General features: G+C 37.5%; 1 protein-coding gene across 5 annotated transcripts in view; it reads right to left on the bottom strand.

Annotated features, from left to right (window-relative positions):
• Positions 1 to 19,640, bottom strand: part of Dennd4a (DENN domain containing 4A) — a 115,050-nt gene that overhangs the window by 52,575 nt on the left and 42,835 nt on the right. For all 5 annotated transcript variants that reach the window (XM_042687406.1, XM_042687404.1, XM_042687408.1 and 2 more), the window contains 7 exons: positions 17,516 to 17,585; positions 14,655 to 14,824; positions 13,110 to 13,351; positions 9,583 to 9,649; positions 7,925 to 7,983; positions 4,801 to 4,945; positions 4,369 to 4,544 (listed from right to left, as the gene is read on the bottom strand). In XM_042687406.1, the coding sequence (XP_042543340.1) occupies positions 4,369 to 4,544; positions 4,801 to 4,945; positions 7,925 to 7,983; positions 9,583 to 9,649; positions 13,110 to 13,351; positions 14,655 to 14,824; positions 17,516 to 17,585 (929 nt within the window). The remainder of the gene's footprint in view (positions 1 to 4,368; positions 4,545 to 4,800; positions 4,946 to 7,924; positions 7,984 to 9,582; positions 9,650 to 13,109; positions 13,352 to 14,654; positions 14,825 to 17,515; positions 17,586 to 19,640) is intronic.

Genomic DNA, 19,640 nt, shown 5'->3' with positions numbered 1-19,640 from the left:
AGGAATCGAACCCAGGGCCTCATGCATGCAAGGCAAGCACTCTACCACTGAGCCATCTTCCCAGCCCCAGAAATGGATCAATTTTTAATACAGTTTTCTCATCCAAACTAAACCAAGAGGATAAAAAACTCTTAAACAGAGCTATAGCAAGAAATGAAATTCAAATAGTACACCCCAACAAAGAAAAGCCCAGGTCTAGATGGATGCATGACTGAATTCTATCAAACTTTCGAAGAACTCCAATAGTTCTCAAACAGTTCCATAAAATAGAAAAGGAAGGAACACACCTGAACTCATTCTATGAAGTATTACATTCATTCCAAAACCAGACAGAATTCATCAAAAAACAGATCAGCCTGGAGCCAGTGGCTCACACCTGTAATTTTAGTTACTCAGGAGGCTGACACCTGAGGATTGCGGTTCAAAGCCAGCCTAGGCAGGAAAGTCCACTCTTATCTCCAATTAACCATCAGAAAACTGGAAATGGTGCTGTGGCTCAAGTGGTAGAGCACTTGCCTCTTGAGCTGAAGAGCTTACATTGCCTTACTCATGTAACTGTAACCCCTCTGTACAGCATCTTTATAATAAAATTTAAAAATAATAATAAAAACAAAAACGAACAACAACAACAAAAAACCCAGACCAATCTTGATGCAAAAAATTTCAATAAAATCCTTGCAAACTAAACTCAACTACACATAAAATGATCATACACCATGATCAAGTTGATTTTATTCCTGGAATATAGGCTGATTCAATATATGTAAATCAATAAATGTAGTAATCACATCAACAGAATCATTGCCAAAATCATCTCAATCGATGCAGGGGAAAAAATCCCTTGATAAATTGACTTCAATTTATACTACAGAGCCATAGTAACAAAAACAACTTGGTACTGGCACAAAAAACGACCTAAAGACCAATGGAACAATATAAAATCCAGAAGGAAAAAAAAAACACATACCACAGCCAATTAATTTTTGACAAAAAAGCCAAAAACACACAATGGAAAAAAGACAGTATTTTCAACAAATAGCACTGGTAAAATTTGTTATATGCTTGCAGGAGACTGAAACTAGACCTCCATCTCTCAACCTGTACAAAAATAAACTACAGGGTTCTGTTTTTGTTTTATTTGTTTTGGTTTGGGGGCGGTACTGGGACTGAACTCATGGCCTCAAGTCTTTGCTTTTCTTTTTCACTTAAGGCTGGTGTTCTGCCATGTGAGCCACAGCCCTCCTTCTGGCTTTTGGCTGGTTAACTGGAGATAAAAGTCTCACAGACATTTCTGTCTGGGCTGGCTAACCTCAGTCCTCAGACCTCAGCCTCCTGAGTAGCTAGGATTATAGGCATGAGTCACTTGCATCCAACCAAGATCTGAAAGTTTAATTCAGCTACAGGAAAGCATAGAAAAATCTCTGGAAGACATAGGCATAGGTATTTTCTGAATAGCACTTCATGTGCCCAGATAATGGGAGCTAGAGTTAATGAATGGGACTATACCAAATTAAAAAGCTTCTGCACAGCAAAAGGAGGAGTCACCAGAACCAAGAGCCAATCATAGAAAGGGAGAAAATTGCTTCAAGCTATCTAACCAATAAAGGATTAATATCCAGAATACACAAAAAAACTAAAAAAAATTAAATGGTAAGAGAAGAAAAACCCAATTAATCCAGGGCCAAGCAAATGAAACAGTTCTCACAAGAAATAAAAAGGGTTAATAGATACATGAAGAAATATTCAACATTCTTAGTCATAAAGAAATGCAAATCAAAACCACACCAAGCATTTCATCCCAGTCAGAATGGCAGCCATCAAGAAAACACAAAAGAAATTTTGGTGAGGATGTGAAGAAAAATTAACCTTCACATCTGGTGGTAGGAATGTAAACTAGTACGACTACTATGTAAATCAATATGGTAGTTCCTCAAAACACTAAAAATAGATATGACTTTGCCATACCAATTGGGCATATATACATATTCATGGACATGTATATAGATAGGTGCCATTTACATAACTGTACATATAGATAAACATAGAACACTGAATCTATCGAAGGAACTACTCAGCAATGCAAAGGAAAGGAGGTAGGGAAAAAGAATAATAGAGTAATAGAAAATAGACTGAAACTGTGAAAACTGAGCAAAGAAACCTGTTAACATTGTGTTAGGAAAGGAGGAAGAGGAGAAAGGAGAAAAAGAGGAATGATAGTGGGAATGAAATTGATTAGACCTAAAATTGTGGAGTTAAAAGGCTCTTAAAGGAAAAGCTCTTTAAAAATGGAGGAGCTGGAGTTTAGTTGTAGATAGATGCTTATTTATATCTGAGTATGGTTCAATTCTTAGTACTAATCAATAAGAAAATAGAGAAAAATCAATTTCACATGTGCTCTTTTTTTTCCTCTCAGCTGTGGGTCTGGACCCTATCTCTGAACCCTTTTGCCCAAAGCTAGTGCTCTACCACTTTGAGCCATAGCATCACTTCCATTTTTCTGGTGGTTAACTGGAGATAAGAGTCTCATGAACTTTCTTACCTGGGTTGGCTTCCAACCACAATCCTTAGATCTCAGCCTCCTGAGTAGCTAGGATTACAGGTGTGAACTGCCAGTGCTCGGTTCACATGTGCTTATTTAAGTATAAAAGTTAGATTAGCTTTTGGACTTTACTGATGTACTAAACCATAGTAATTTTCAGCATGCTCTGTGGATGCAATTATCTTCAACCTATTCATCTTCCTCTATGAACAGGTTGAAGTGAACTAAAATGAAAACAATAAACTAAACTGAAAATATGGGTTATAAAGAAACAAGGAAATATATAAGAGCTATAAAAATATGGTCTGATAATTACAGCTTAAAGACAGCATCCATGGTTCATGCCTGTAATCCTAACTACTCATTATGCTGAGATCTGAGGATCATGGTTGCCAGTCCAAGCAGGAAACCCTGTGAGACTCTTATCTCCAATTAATCACAGAAAAAGGTGGAATTGGCACTGTGGCTCAAATGGTAGAGTGCTAGCCTTGAGCAAAAGGAGCTTAGGGACAGCAACTAGGCCCAGAGTTCAAGCCTAGGACTGGCAATAAAGTAAAATAATACAGCTTAAACAGTATTCCAAAGTGAAAAGGTGGCAAAATGCATAATTTAACATTTAAGTCAAGTTCTAGTGGCTCTTGCCACTAGAATTCTTGCTATTCAGGAAGCTGAGATATCCAGAGAATGGAAGTTGGAAGCAAGCTCAGGCAGAAAAGTCTATTATATTCTGATTCTAGAATCATCAGTGAAAAGTTGGGCTGGAGGCATGATTCCAGTAGTTATAGTGCCATCCAATCAATCAAGTCAAATGAAAGCAAAGCCCTCAGTCTAAACCTTAGTACCATAAAATATTATTTCAAAATTCTAAAACATTTGATTAATGTGATGTATAGTTTGCTTAGTATTAAACAGGACTAGAAACAGGGCTGAAGTGATGTTCAAGAAATAATTTTTTTGGGGGGGGGGTCCGGTCGTGGGGCCTGTACTCTGGGCCTGGCCGCTGTCCCTCAGCTCTTCAGCTCAAGGCTAGCGCTCTACCACTTGAGCCACAGTGCCACTTCCAGCTTTTTTCTTTTTGCTTATGTGGTGCTGAGGAATGGAACCCAGGGCCTTAGGCACGCAAGGCAAGCGCTCTACCACTGAGACACCTTCCCAGCCCCAAGAATAATTTTTTAATTCAAACTCTAATTTTACCCATATTCATCTGCCCAAAGAGAGACAACCTTTTTCTATTTCTACCTCATTTCTAAGTAAGCATAAGATTATAATATTTCTAAAATACTTAAAATACCTGAGTATTCAAGCTATATTTTCTTTCCAGTAAGATCTTCTCTAATAACCTGCTATATTCTGTTGCACTCAAGAGCTGACTCAAAGATGGTAAGACCTCAAATACAAAGAAAATAATAGGAAGGGCTGGGAAGGTGGCTCAGAGGTAGAGTGCTTGCCTTGCATGCATGAGGCGCTGGGTTTGATTCCTCAGCACCACATAAGCAGAAAAAGCCAGAAGTGGCGCTGTGGTTCAAGTGTTAGAGCACTAGCCTTGAGCTGAAGAGCTGAGGGACAGTGCCCAGGCCCAGAGTTCAGGCCCCACGACTGGCCAAAAAATAAATAAATAAATAGGAAGTGGTTAGATGGTTCTAGTGGTAGAGGGCTAGTCTTGAGCACAAAGAGGCTCAGGGACAGTGCCCATGCCCTGAGTTCAAGCCCTACAACTGACAAAAAAAAAGAAAAAAATACAGCTCAAAGAATCCTACTTTGCAGTCCTCAAATCCCAATCCTATAAAGTTGTAAATTATTAGCTGTAGAGTCACTAAAAATGTACTTACTGAGAAATGGTGTTGGTATCAAGGTCAACGCAGCTGACATCTGGTGGAGGATCATAGAGATCAAAGTATCTGGAATCAATTCCTACTATGAATGGACAGGGTGCACTCAAGACATCTGCCAAGGCCAGTGGGCAAAGAGGAACATACGGGCATGGCCAGTGGAAAGGGAAAATCATCTTGGATAAACAAATGGAAAAAGAATATTAAAACCTTTTTGACACTGAAGCATAATTTTTCAGCACACAAATAATATCTTTTAAACATTACTATCTAAAGCCTAAATAATAATTAAAGTTCAGGATGAGGACATTAAAATTGCCTCAACACACAAATCCATTACTTTGTGAAGCTTAGCTAAATACTAAAATAGCTTTATATTATATGAGTAAATTGAGTTTAAAGTGACTGTCAACAAGAAACACTGATACTCACAGACACTAAGGCTTCTGTCACACTAGTAAGCACAGAAGGCCGTAAGGAATGGATGAGAATTTTATGTTCCGTTACTGCAAAGACTAGTAGTGTCACCGCATTTTCAGGGCCTAGATTCTGAAGTAGTGTTGAAAACTTGCCACCACTGTCAATTCAAACAAAGATATATAATTTTAAATATAAAGATCAAGACACCTTATACTGGGGGTATGGCTCAGTGATAGAACGTGCAAGCCCTGAACACCTACTACTGCAAAAACAAAAACCAAACACCACTTATTATCTAAAATAAGGGGGATATGGAGAAGTTTTAGTTCTTAGATTCTGATTTATATTACCTATTTAACTTAAAATGTTAAGTTAAATAGGTAACTGCTGCTAATCTTAGAGTAACAAAACATCATACATCATGAAAACAATGCAATTTATGAAGTTTCAAATCATTCTTTCTTCCACTAAATTCAATATGGAAAATGAAAAGTCATGTGCTTCCTTTTTTCCCCCTTTTGTTCTTATGGCTGTTTTTTGAGACAGGACCTTAGTATGTAGCCCAGGCTTGTCCTGAATTTAGGATCCTCCTGCCTCAGCCTCCAGAGTGCTGGGATTACACACATTCATCATCACACTTATCTGCTTAGCTCCACATAAAAAGACCTGCCTTATAGAAAATGTCCAAACAAAGAATTCAATTAAAAGAGGTGCTTTGGCTGAAAAATTCTTTAATAGAAGTTATTTTTTATTAATCTTTTTAAATTAAGCATTGCATAATACACTGCATGCTGTATACTCTTCTATCAGGAATATATGACTGAGTCATTTTTTTCATCTTTCAGGGTCAGGAAAACGCTTCTTTAACCAATATTCTCCAGGTGTTTGGATAGTGACAAATGACTCTAGAGATGCACCTATCTCTTTCCATCAAACTCCCTGATATGGAAAATAGATGGGCAATCTCTTTTTGCCCTTGTCAGTGAAGGTGCACCTGTATGCACCGGCTACCCCAGGGTTGAACAAGTCCTAGGAGAATTGTGAACCACATCTCAGCATGGTTACCTAGACTAAAACTCTATCTTTAAGCTTTGTAAAGGCTACCAGGCTTCAGTTTGCTTCCCAGTAAACCCCTAATGGAAGGTTTTTACATGGTATATCTTCCATTGTAATTATCAGAAAAACTATTACTTACAGGCCCACTCTCTTTAAGAAAAATACACACATTAAAATTTGAATTTATGAACAGCTAATTCTTTTCTTTTTTTTCTTGTTTTTCTTTTTTTATTTTTTGTCAGTCGTGGGCCTGAACTCTGGGCTTGGGTGCTATCCCTCAGCTGTTCAGCTCAAGGCGAGCGCGCTACCGTGTTAGCCACAACGCCACTTCCGGTTTTCTAGTGGTCTTTTGAAGAGTCTCACAGACTTTCCTGCCCAGGCTGGCTTTGAACCATGATACTCAGATCTTAGTCTCCTGAGTAGCTAGGATTACAGGCGTGAGCCACCAGTACCAGCATGAATAGATAATTCTTACTATTATCTTTCTAATATCTTACTATTGCAATAATAATAGCAATAAGAAATCAAGAATTACAAAGTGATTGGACACAAATACAAAACAAATAATAAAAATAATAAGATGATCTATAGGGTAACAAAATACTGGATTGACAAGGCAAATGATCTAGCAAGCCAACCAGCATTTTGTCTCTATAGTGCTAAATGACTCGTTTCACTGGGTTAGTTCTTTTTATGCTAAAGGAAAACTAATAATAAAATCTTTTGAGTCACAAAAGCATATGTCCACAAAAAAACTTGTGTATGTTCATAACAACATTATTTACAGCACACAAAATGTGGAAACTTTCCAAATGATTAATAGCTAAATAAAACATGATGTAGCCATAAAATAAAATAGTATTTGGCAACAAAAGGGATAAAGTAATGGTACATGCTCCAATGCAGATGAACCTTTGAAACTTGCTAAGTAATCCAGAAATAAAAAGGTCATGCATAGTACATTTTCATTTGTATGAAATCTCCAGAATAGGTAAATCTATTAGAGTAAAAACCAGGTTATTGGTTGCCTCGGGTCAAATGGTGTATGTACCTATGTGTTAGTATGTGTGTGTTTAAGGACAGAGGGTAAAATGAAGTGGCGAAATGAAGGAGGCTAACTGCTGAATGTTAAAAGACACAGGGTTGTTTTTTAGGGTAATGAAAATAATCTAAATTTTATTATAGCAATAGTTGCAAAACTTTGAACAGAATCACCAAATTGTAATGTGGGTGAATTTTGTAGCATGTGAATTTTATCTCAATAAAGTACCCAAAGTAAGTTTTTTGGATAATTTAGAATCACATTTACAATCAATGTTTCTAGTTCATTTTCAGCTCAAACAACAGTTAAGAAAACATTGGTCACTCTTGGCTAAGAGCTAGTGATGACATAATCTGCAATTCTTGCAAAATTAATGTATAAGATGGCAGCCAGTCTCCTTTAGGGACGTGCTATGTAATAGCTTAATTACAACTCTAACTATTTCTGACAGAAATAAATTACACATCTAATTAAATTTCAAGAAATGGCACTGTAGGAAAAACATATTTCATAATTTCTCTGAACATTTAAAATCATTAAACACAATTGCTTAGCAATTAAAACTTTTAAATTTGAGGTCAAATTTAAAATTACATCCAAATGTTCTTCAGAGGACAATTACAGTTGAAAATAGTTACTTTCATAATTTATGTATAAATTCTAATTTATGCAATAGTAAGTACTTCTTGACATGAAAATACTCAAAATGTCAAACACTATTATAAAAGCTTTTCTTAAGCGACGGTAGGGGAAAAACAAAGGAGGAGGCAACAATGCTGGATAAGAAATGTACTCATTACCTTGCTCATGTAACTGTAACCTCTTTGTACAGTATTTTCATAACAAAAAATTTAAGTTAAAAAAAAAGCTTTTCTTTTTTCTTCCAAAGGAAAGTAGCTGAGAGGCTGTTAAGTGAAAATTACTTCCATCAATGTTTGAGATTTTGGCTTGGAAAGAAAGAATACACACACACACACACACACACATGTAATTTTAGCTCACATCAGATTTATAAAAATAAACAGAAATTTTACTTGCCTTAATGGAAGAGGTGAAGAAACTGGCTGACTGAGAATCAAATTATCATGTGGTGATAGCTGGAAGATTCAAAATAAAACATTTAAAATAATAATGATTAACTTGAAAACAGCAGTTTCTAGTAAAAAAAAAAAAACCATAGCCTAATGGATTCCCAGGGCATCAGAGTAAGAATATCATTAAATCTCTAAAAAGTATGCCCTCATCTGTAACTCCAACAACGTTTTACTCTGAATCTTATCTCTTTTCTTCTGTCTTTAACTTTACCCTAAAGCTATTTAAACAAATTTTGTAATCAAAGACTAAATGATGCATTTAATAACATAAAAATCAAGGGCAGTCCATTTCTGACTTACAGCATAAATACATAGGCTGCTTGTTTTTGTAAACAATTCTTACTAGAAGACAGCTATGTCATTTCTTACACATGATCTAGTTGACTTTGTGCTGTAATAGCAGGCATGAGCAGTTGCAACAGCGCCTGGATGGCCTGCAAAGCCTCAAATATTTAGTGTAAGGTCCATCACAGGAAAAGTCTGGGGGCTTCTGTATAAAACAAATGTTCTGTGTATACTCAAACAACATGTGCTAGATGGATGGATAGATGGATGGATGGATAGATAGATAGATAGATAGAGATATGTAAGAGTTAAGACAGCAAAACATGAAATGCAAAAGTCATATAAAGAGTACTTTCTAGACACTTTATCTGTATCAATATAATAATGCAATAATTTCAACTACATGTCCAAATGTTTGTAGATTTCCACCAATTTGTGAATACTGATTGTGAAGTGATATGTAATCCAGTCTGGTCTGGAGTGTCCCATCTCGTTCAAGCTTATTGTTAGGATTACAGGTATGTACTCCTATACCCTATATAGACATCATGTCCCTTTCTGTGTTGAAAATGTGTCTACTTCTTTAACGTGTGTGTGTGTGTGTGTGTGTGTGTGTGTGTGTGTGTGTGTGTGTGTGTGTGTGTGTGTGTGTGTGTGTGTGTGTGTATGTGTGTTGGTCCTGGAGCTTGAATTCAGAACCTGGGTGTTGTCCTTGAGCTTAAGGCTGGGTACCCCTATACCCTATATAGACATGATGTCCCTTTCTGTGTTGAAAATGTGTCTACTTCTTTAACAGAGAGAGAGAGAGAGGTAGGGGTGTGTGTGTGTGTGTGTGTGTGTGTGCATGCGTGCGTGCGTGCGTGCGTGCGTGTGTGTGTGTGTGTATGTTGGTCCTGGGGCTTGAATTCAGAATCTGGGTGCTGTCCTTGAGCTTCATTTGCTTAAGGCTGGTGTTCTACCACTTGCTTGAGCTACAGCTCCACTTCCAACATTTTTGATAGTTTATTGGAGATAAGAATCTCAAGGATATTCTTGCCTGGGCTGGCTTCGAACAAGATCCTTAGATCTCAGCCTTCTGAGTAGATAGGACTATAGGCATGGCCACTAGCAACTGACTACTTTTTATTTTTAACCCTTTCTCAAAAGGCAAACATTATATTCTATAAGGGAGAGTTAATAAAACATTAAGAAACCAACATGAAATAGAATCTTATTCTCTCTATATATAATTCTATTTCTTCTCCCAATTAATACTGTTTTTATATTTTTAACAGACATCAATAATTCATATAGCCCGCATACTTAAGAAAACCTTACCTGAACTAAAATCCGTGGTCTCTGAGGAGATGGAAAAGGAACTTTATGCATAAAGTGAGAAATATGCCTTAAAGAAAACACAAAATCCAATTGATCCCAAAGTGAATATTGCATGCTATAAAGGTTAACATATCATCAAAAGTTTAAGTACAGTCAAAAGTCCTATGTACCTGTAATTTGGAAATCCCTAGCACTATGAAAATAAATGAACAGCCAAAAATCATTTATCCCAATCCTAAATTCAATAATTTTTCATATTAATAGGTGTTCATATTCAACAGTGCTTGCTATTTTTTTTTTTTTTTTGGGTCCGGTCGTGGGGCCTGAACTCTGGGCCTGGGCGCTGTCCCTCAGCTCTTCAGCTCAAGGACAGCGCTCTACCACTTGAGCCACGGCACCACTTACGGCTTTTTTTCTTTTTGCTTATGTGGTGCTGGGAATCGAACCCAGGGCCTCAGGCATGCAAGGCAAGCGCTCTACCACTGAGCCACCTTCCCAGCCCAATGTGATTGCTATTATTAATGACTCTAGAGCTACTTTAACTTTTACCTTTCCCTTACTGGACAGTAGGTAACCTATCAAGGTATGGACATTATCAAAATAAACTAATTCTTACATTTATACTATATTTTTTATTACCTGGATACAATAGTATGTACTTGTAGTCTCTTAGGTAGGAGAACCACCTGAGCCCAGGAGTTTGAGACTTAGCCTAGGCAACACAGTGAGATTTCAACTCTCAACAAAAACATAATAAACAATGAACTTCCAATTAGCAATAAGTTTAAATTTTTATTACTGAGTATGAAAAAATAATAAAATGGATAAAAAGCTACATCAAATGAGTTTTATTTACAACACTCTAGAAGAAGAAGGAGTGACATTAAGATACACTATACTCATAGACTGACTTCTGGAACTGAAACCTCTTGATACAAGTACTTAATAAAAATAAATACTGGGGCTGGGAAGGTGGCTCAGTGGTAGAGCGCTTGCCTTGCATGCCTGAGGCCCTGGGTTCAATTCCTCAGCACCACATAAGCAAAAAGAAAAAAGCCGGAAGTGGCGCTGTGGCTCAAGTGGTAGAGCGCTAGCTTTGAGCTGAAGAGCTGAGAGACAGCGCCCAGGCCCAAAGTTCAGGCCCCACGGCCGGACCCAAAAAATAAATAAATAAATAAAATAAAAATAAAAATAAATACTAAGCATGGGACTGGGAAGGTGCTCAGTGGTAGAGCGCTTGCCTTGCATGCCAGAGGCCCTGGTTCGATTCCTCAGCACCACATAAGCAAAAAGAAAAAAGCTGGAAATGGCGCTGTGGCTCAAGTGGTAGAGCGCTAGCCTTGAGCTGAAGAGCTGAGGGACAGTGCCCAGGCCCAGAGTTCAAGCCCCATGACTGGACCCCCCCAAAAAATAATAATAATAAATAAATACTAAGCAGGGAGCCAGCGGCTCACATGTGTAATCTAGCTACTCAAGAGGGTGAGATCTGAGGAGCACAGTTCAAAGCCAGCCTGGGCAGGAAAGTCTGAGAGACTCTTATCTCCAATTAACTACCAGAAAACCGGACGTGGTGCTGTGGCTCAAGTGGTAGAGTGCTCTCCTTGAGCTGAAGAGCTAAGGGACAATGCCCAGGCCCAACAACCAACAAAATAAATATTAAAAAAAAAAGATAGACAAAAAAACTGTAGTTAAAAAAAACTTTTAAAAGGAGTAAGATACTTTCTTTGTACTTTTTCCTTTAATATTAATTCAAAATTTTCTTGTTTTCAAGACAATTTCAACCAGATAGAGAAAAGTGGCCAAGAAAATCATTACTTTTACTAGCATGTCTTTTTGAATTGCCTAAAGTACTAGAAATAAAAATATGAGCATGAGCCCCTAAAGATCTTCTAGACCTATTCAGATATGATCTGTAAAATCAAAACTATTTTCATAATAACACTAAGACATTATTTGTCTTTTTCACTGTGTTGACTATGGTACATATAGTACAAAAATCATTGTGAATGAAATCCTGGAACTTTATTGGGAATCAAGGTAGTGGTACCAAAGTAGACAAGAAGCTATCCTCTTTACTACTCTACTCGTGCAGTAAAAGAAATGCCATTTCACTTAAGAATGTCTTTAAAACAGTAAATATTAATCTTATTAGCCAAGCATCAGTGGCTCATGACTTGTAACCTTAACTACTTGGGAGGCTGAGATTGGGAGGCTTGTTCAAGGCCAGCTTCCAAAGAAAAGTTAGCAACATCCCTTCTCAACAAAAGAACTGAACATCATGGCACAAGCCTACTATTCTAGATATATGGGAAGCCTAACATAGATTAAGCCTGGTTGTGTGGTCATGCAACAAGTGAGACTATCGCAAAAATAACCAGCAATAACAGGAACTGGAGCCATAGCTCAATGGAAAGAGCACTACCTGCCTAGTACAAAGATGAAAGTTCAAACTCTAGTGTGTCCCCACCAAAAATGTTGCTATATCTTTTCTTTTCAATCAAGAACTTTATTTATTTTATACAGTTTTTTTTATTGTAAAAATACTGTACAGAGGTGCTACTATATCTTGATGGCAATGCACACTTAAAATACTGTATGCTGTCCAAGAGCCTCTTTTTTTTTTTAAAGTCAGTCATGGGGCTTGAACTCAGAGCCTAGGCCCTATGCCTGAGCTGTTTTACTCAAGGCTAGCACTCCATCACTTTTGAGCCACAGCAGTACTTCCAGTTGTCTGATGGTTAATTGGAGATAAGAATCTCACCACTTTCCTGCCCAGGCTAGCTTTGTACTGTGATCATCAGATATCAGCTTCCTGAGTAGCTAGGATTACAGGTATAAACTACCAGCAACTGGCTCCAGGAGACTTACCCAATTAACCACCAAAAAGCTGGAAATGGAGCTATGGCTTAAGTGGTAGAGTGCTAGCTTGGAGCAAAATAATCTGAGGGTAGCACCTAGAATCTGAGATCAAGCCCCAGGACTAGTACCAAAAATAAAAAAGAAGATTTATAAACTCTTTAATAGTATATAAAAAAAAACCACACCTCTCAAAACATTTATACCAAATAATCCATTTTAAATTGCATCAAAAAATTCATTTTACTGTTAGAAATAAAATTATTTAAAATACAAGACTATAACAGTAAAATGGCAAAATATTACCTGAATGAATAACAAAATTCTTTTATTTTTTATTTTTATCTTTTGTCAGTCATGGGGCCTGAACTCTGGGCCTAGGCACTTTCCTCAGCTCTTCTGCTCATGGCTAGCTCTCTACCACTTGAGTCACAGTGCCACTTCTGGCTTTTTCTGCTTATGGATGCTGAGGAATCGAACCCAGGGTCTCATGCATGCAAGGCAAGCACTCTACCACTGAGTCACCTTCGTAGCCCCTAAATTCTTTTCTTTTTTTAAAAATAACTCTTCAGAAATCCAGTTTTATATTAAATTTGTTCAACTTACAAGTACAAAAATATATCATAATACAGAGATCAATCAAATTTTGAAATAAGAAACTTCTAACTTACTTCTCAATTGGAAGGACATGAGGTCCAGAGATGGAATAACGATACAAAAAAGTAAGAAACTTTCTGAATGCATCAAAAAAAGGCCAGTGAGAAAGAAGACAGATGCATTTGTTAGTGTGAATTGTTTTGGAATTATCAGACTTCCCATCTGTCAATGGAGATAAACCCAAAAGAAGTCTCTGTTTTTCTGTGAGATTCTCCTCAGAGTATGGTTCATAAAACTGAATAGCAGCACCATAGACCTGCAAAACAAGTAAAATATACTTGGTATCATTAATTCAAATCATACCATTAAACATTTAATGGATGTTTGCTATGAGCCAGGCATAGTGCCAGGGACTAGGCACACAATAGTGAACTGACATTACTCTTGCTTTCTTGATATGTTCAAGAATTACTGGTGTAATAACACTTATCTGCAATCCCAGCATCCAAGAACCTGAGGGAAGAGAATCTCAGGTTTAAAGCCAGCTTGACTGTCTAGTAAATTCCAGGCTAACCAGAACTATATAGTAAGACCGACCCTGTCTAAAACAAAAACAACAACCAAAAAAAAAAAAAAAAACCCAAAAAAACTGCAATAAGAAAACAAAAGAACTACATAGTAATATTCTCATGTCCTTTTACTGAAAAAAAGGTGTTTTAGTCACATTTTCAAATTAGTGACAATTGTACTAATATTCTAACAAAATGGTTGGAAATAATAACAAATAGAAAAGGAGACAGAATTTTAGATAAGGAACTATGAATTCCAACTTTGAGTAATTCATTGAATTTTTCTTTTCTTTTTTTTTTTTTTTTGGGGGGGGGGGGGGGGTCCGGTTGTGGGGCCTGAACTCTGGGCCTAAGCGCTGTCCCTTAGCTCTTCAGCTCAAGGCTAGCGCTCTACCACTTGAGCCACAGCACCACTTCCAGCTTTTTTCTTTTTGCTTATGTGATGTTGAGGAATCAAACTCAGGGCCTCAGGCATGCAAGGCAAGCGCTCTACCACTGAGCCACCTTCCCAGCCCCTAGTTCATTGAATTTTTCTAGATCTCAATTTCCCTATATCCCTGAGGTTATCCTTAGTTTTCACTCAAGGCTAGCACTCTATCACTTAAACCACACCTTCACTTCTGGCTTTTTAGTGGTTACTTGAAGAGTCTCATAAACTATTCTACTTGGGCTGGCTTTGAACCTGTATTCTCAGTCATGTGTCCTGAGTAACTAGGATTACAGGTGAGCCACCAGTACCTGGTCTTTCAAATATTAAGGAAACAAATGAGGATCATCATTTGATGATTCAAAAAAATATTTGATGATATTCACCAGAAAAACATTTTGGAGGACAGGACCTGGTTTCTGGGTATATTGACTTTAACCAAGTGGAAAAGGTACGTACAACCAATTCATATATATATGTGCATATATATATTACTTTACCTTGCACTATGTAATAAAGATTATTAGTTTATAATAAGTAATATATAGTATTGTACCATACACTATGTAAAACATGAAAAATGTACAAGAAATTTATAGATATAACTTGCTAAAAATAAATACCTTTTCAGCTGAGGCTCCAGTTAACACAAATGTAGAAAATACAGGAAGAGGGTATTTGCTATTTGGTGGCCAACATTCAATAGTTGCACCCATTGGTAAACAAAACAAGGGAACAGATTCTGGTAGTGAGAATGATTCATAATCTTCTTGAGGATACCTACAAATTAGACCTACAAAAACAATAACAAACAGTAAGTCAGCATCTCTTGACTTTAGGTGTTTATAAGTTGAATTACAATGTTTTATTATTTCACAAATTTGGATTACCAAAACACTGTGTGTTTGTGCTCACTAAATAAATCTTGAATGCTTTACATATAGACTGTAATACAAACATGATAACTATTAACATTTACTAACTGCATAGTTATCAAGCCTATCAAAGTCTAAGTTTCTAACAAGAAAAGATATTCCTGTAGAAACAAACCCATTGCTAAAAATTCAGTCTACAACACATTATCTTAAGGTATACTTTCTGAAAATTTCAGTTTATTTATTTACCTACATCACTGGCTCTCAATAACTTTCCCTCAAGTGGCTTTTTTGTTTTGTGCTAGTCTTGGGACTTGGACTCGGATCCTGGGCACTGTCCCTGATCTTCTTTGCTCAAGGCTAGCAATCTATCACTTGAAATACAGCTCCTTTTCTGGCTTTTTGGTGGTTAACTAGAGATGAGTCTCATGGACTTTCCTGACCAGGCTGGCTTTGAACCATGATCCTTAGATCTCAGCCTCCTGAGCAGCTAGGATTACAGGTACTAGCTACTGGTAGCCAGCCCTCAATAGGCTTTTTTTTTTTTTGGTCAGTCATGGGGCCTGAACTCTGGGCCTGGGTGCTGTCCCTCAGCTCTTTGGCTCAAGGCTAGCACTCTACCACTTAAGCCACAGTGCCACTTCTGGTTTTTTCTGCTTATGTGGTGCTGAGGAATAGAACCCAGGGCCTCATGCATGCAAGGCAAGTGCTCTACCACTAAGCCACCATCCCAGCCCCTCAATAGGCTTTTTTATAGATTAAAATATACAATACCAGGGAGTATTCTAGAATAAATCCTAGTATAAATACAAGAAAGATATTCATAAAAATAGTAATTATGAGTTGGGAATGTGGCTTAGTGGTAAAGTGCTTGCCTAGCATGCATGATGCCCTGGGTTCCATTCCTCAATACCACATAAATAGAAAAGGCTGGAAGTGGCGCTGTGATAAAGGGCTAGACTTGAGCAAAAGCAGCTCAGGGACAATGCCCAGGCCCTGAGTTCAAGCTCTGATTCAAAATAACCCGCAGACTATAGGAAGATAGAGTTCCAAGTGGTCTATGATTTGATGTTCACTAGACTACTTTTATAAAATGGTGCAGGCACAAAGTTCTATACTGCATTTTGTGGGACTAAAAACAGAAAACAAGTTTCCCTGATCTTCAAGCCCTTAAAGTCAAGCAATATCATCATTAGACAGGGAAAAAAATGAACAATAAAGTAAAAATCAGAGCCGTTGGTTCTACAAATAATCTATGATTTCAGACAAATATGACTCAGATTTTCTCATCTATAAAGTAAGATAAACTAAGCTGGGAGCCAGCGGCTTATGCCTGTAATACTAGCTACTCAGAAGGCTGAGATCTAAGGATAGTGGTTCAAAGCCAGCCTGGGCAAGAAAGTCTATGAGACTCTTCTCCATTTAACCACCGGAAAACCAGAGTGAAGCTGTAGTTCAACATAGAACATTAGCCTTGAGCGAAAAAGCTCAGGGATAACACTCAGACCCTGAGTCCAAGCTCCATGACCTACAAAAAAAATTTAGAACAAACTAAATAAACTAAGATTCAAAGAAGTTCTAAAATTCTCTAATTAAATACTACACAGCTCATGGGTCCTTCAAGAATATAATTAACTACTCTCTCAGGTCATGATACAATAAAGTATAGAAATAAGTGATGAATGGTGGGCCCCAAACAATCAAAGAGAAACGAGAAAGTTAAAAGTCCAGAACTCTATTTTCATTAATTAATTGAGCAACTGACTAAGATAGGGTCCCACTTGGTAGCCAGGCTGATCTGAAACTCACTATATAACCTAGGCTGGCCTCTAAATCTTGATCTTCCTGCTTCCGCCTCCCATCTACTATTATAGGCATTTGTTACCATACCCAGCTAGAACTCCAATTTTACAAATGTAAGTTTTAGAAGGACAAGTCTTCTATCTTATAAATAAATCAATATGTTTGATAACATTTCAACTATGCATGATAAAATTATCAATTAATTTATAATATATTTCTAATTATAAGTTACTAAATTCAGTGCAAATACTTAAAAACATTGAAGTAAAGTCAATATATTTTCTATATTTTCTAATGATTTAAAAGGTTAATCTGATTCTGGTGGCACATCCTTGTAATCCCAGCACCCGGAAGCTTAGGCAGGGGAATAGACTTTGAGGCCAGCCTGACCTACACAGTAAGATTCTTGTCTCAGAAAAAATCCCTAAATTAACTCGCAACTATGAAAACAGAACATGAATACTGCTGAGATTGTTTTGTGGAAGCAGAGAAGGCAGTAGGGAGAATGATAGAGGCAGTAAGATTGATTGGAATACATTGTAAACATGTTTGGAAATGTAACAATGAAGTCTCCCTCTGTATAACTGTTGTTAATAATTTTAAAAAACTACATTAATGTGGCATTTATTTAAATCTAAGTCTTAAAAAGGCTGCTCTTTCCTTTTTCAAATTTTCAAAAACATATGAAGACAAAACTAAGAATAAAAGAACATAGGGTGTACTTCTGATCACAGACAGCTGTTACTTCTTTTTTAACCTTACATATTATATTTACATATAAAGTATTCCCCTAAAATTATACTTACCAGCTTTATAAGATATAGTGTTAGTCTTTGCCACCGATTTTTTGTAACATAAGTATACTGCGGATCCCCACTAAATTTTAAAAAGAGAGAAAAAAAGAACATTCTATTTTAAATGGCAGTAACAATGAAAATTGAATCTTTGAGTTCTCCGGTACAAATTATTTAGGACATAGCAATAGATATTTCTTTGTTGTTACCAATTTACTATTTTGACAGCACTTCATGGGGCCACTGCTCACTTAATTTTCAGAAGTCAAATTTAACATAATTTCCTCTTGCAGAAGCAATAAGTAGCAGTTGACTCTTAAAACTAAGCCATAACCATTTAGATTGTATTCCAAGTTTCAACCTTGTCCAGAAACGATAAATTACAAAATGCCTACTTTGTGCATACCTTCCTTCTGACTCCATAACCTCTTCTAAATATTGCCTGATTTTCTAAAGCCCTTTAGGCAAAAACTCCTTACAGCTTGTAATTTGCCATATCCTTTTTCTTATTTTCCATTCTTTCCTAAATGCATTTCAAATCAGGCTTCTGGATCTCTATTACTCCTTTAAAAAAAATGCCTTAATAATTTCCATGATACCAAGTCTTTCAGTTGATTGTCTTCATCTTACTCAAGACTCTCAGCAGATTTTACTATCACTGATCACTTCCTGTCAAATACTAGCCAGGCTTTGAAGTCTTGCTCTCTCTTCCCCAACAACTCTTAAACAACTTCTTCCTATCTCCTTTGTGACATCCCCTTTTCCAGATCAGGAAATCTGACTCCTCTCTTCTCCACTGTCTTTAAACGATATATATTCAGTTGCATGATTATTAATTATAGCTACACATTGAAAAATCTCAAATTTCTAGTCTCAGCTTCAAAACTCTGTCACTATTACCACCCATTGTACACTCACACAAAACTGCCTGACAGTTTTCACTTTTCACTTCTATGCCTAATAGTACCTCGTATTTAGAATAACCATAAAAGCAATCTTGTCCTTTTCAAACCAGCTCTTCTTCCCAATGTTTTCCACTACAGGGAATGGTTCTACCATTTACTCTGTCCCCAAACTCAAGAGCCACTCTTGACTTTTCATTCTGTCTTATACATCATCATTTCCAGTATAACCACAGATTTCATGAAGTCTACCTTCAAGAACTACTTTGAGGGCTGGGAAGTTAGCTCAGTGGTAGAGTGCTTGCCTTGCATGCATGAGGCTCTGGGTTCGATTCCTCAGCACCACATAAGCAAAAAGAAAAAAGCCAGAAGTGGCACTGTGGCTCAAGTGGTAGAGCGCTAGCTTTGAGCTAAAGAGCTAAGGGACAGCGCCAGGCCCAGAGTTCAGGCCCCACGACCGGACCCCCCCCCCCCAAAACAAAAGAGAGAGGGAGAAATCTTTAGGAAAAAAAAAGAACTACTTTGAAAGCTGGGTGCCAGTGGCTCACATCTGTAATCCTCAGTACTCAGGTGTTGAGAATAAGAGGACTGCAATTTCAGCCCAGCCTGAGCAGAAAAATCTGTAAGATTCCATCTCAATGGCTAGAAGCTACACTGTGACCCCAGCAACAACAGGAAGCCTAAAGTAGGTGATTACAAGATCAAGGCACATGCCTAGATGGGGAGACTCTATCCTAAAAATAACCAGTGAAAAACAGGCCTGGCCAAGCAGCTTAGCAGTAGTGTGCCAGTCTAGAAAGCATGAAGCCCTGAGTTCAAACCCCAATATGACTGCAAACAACAGTAACAAATACCTACTTTGAGCTGGGCACCAGGAGCTCACACTTGTAAATTGTAGCTACTCAGGAGACAGAGAAAGGAAGGGTTGCTGCTCTACCCCAGACTAGGCAAAGAGTTCACAAGACTCCCTCTCAAGCAGTAGCTGGTATGGATGTGCATAACTGTCATCTCAGCTACACCAGGAAGAGTAAAATAGGAGGACTGTGGTCTTAGGCCATCCCACGCAGAAAGAAAGACCTCATCTCAAAAATGACCTGAGCAAAAAAGGGCTGGAGGCATGGCTCAAGCAGTATACCTGTCTGGCAAGCATGAAGCCCTCAGTTCAGACTCCAGTACAGAAAAAAAGAAATCATTTTTCACTTGGATTACTGCTATGACCTTGTCATCAATCTCTC

Source organism: Dipodomys spectabilis, unplaced genomic scaffold (assembly GCF_019054845.1).
Source record: "Dipodomys spectabilis isolate Male_0828 unplaced genomic scaffold, ASM1905484v1 ptg000108l, whole genome shotgun sequence".
Classification (NCBI taxonomy): Eukaryota; Metazoa; Chordata; class Mammalia; order Rodentia; family Heteromyidae; genus Dipodomys; species Dipodomys spectabilis.
This window is presented reverse-complemented; position numbering and strand designations above follow the sequence as displayed.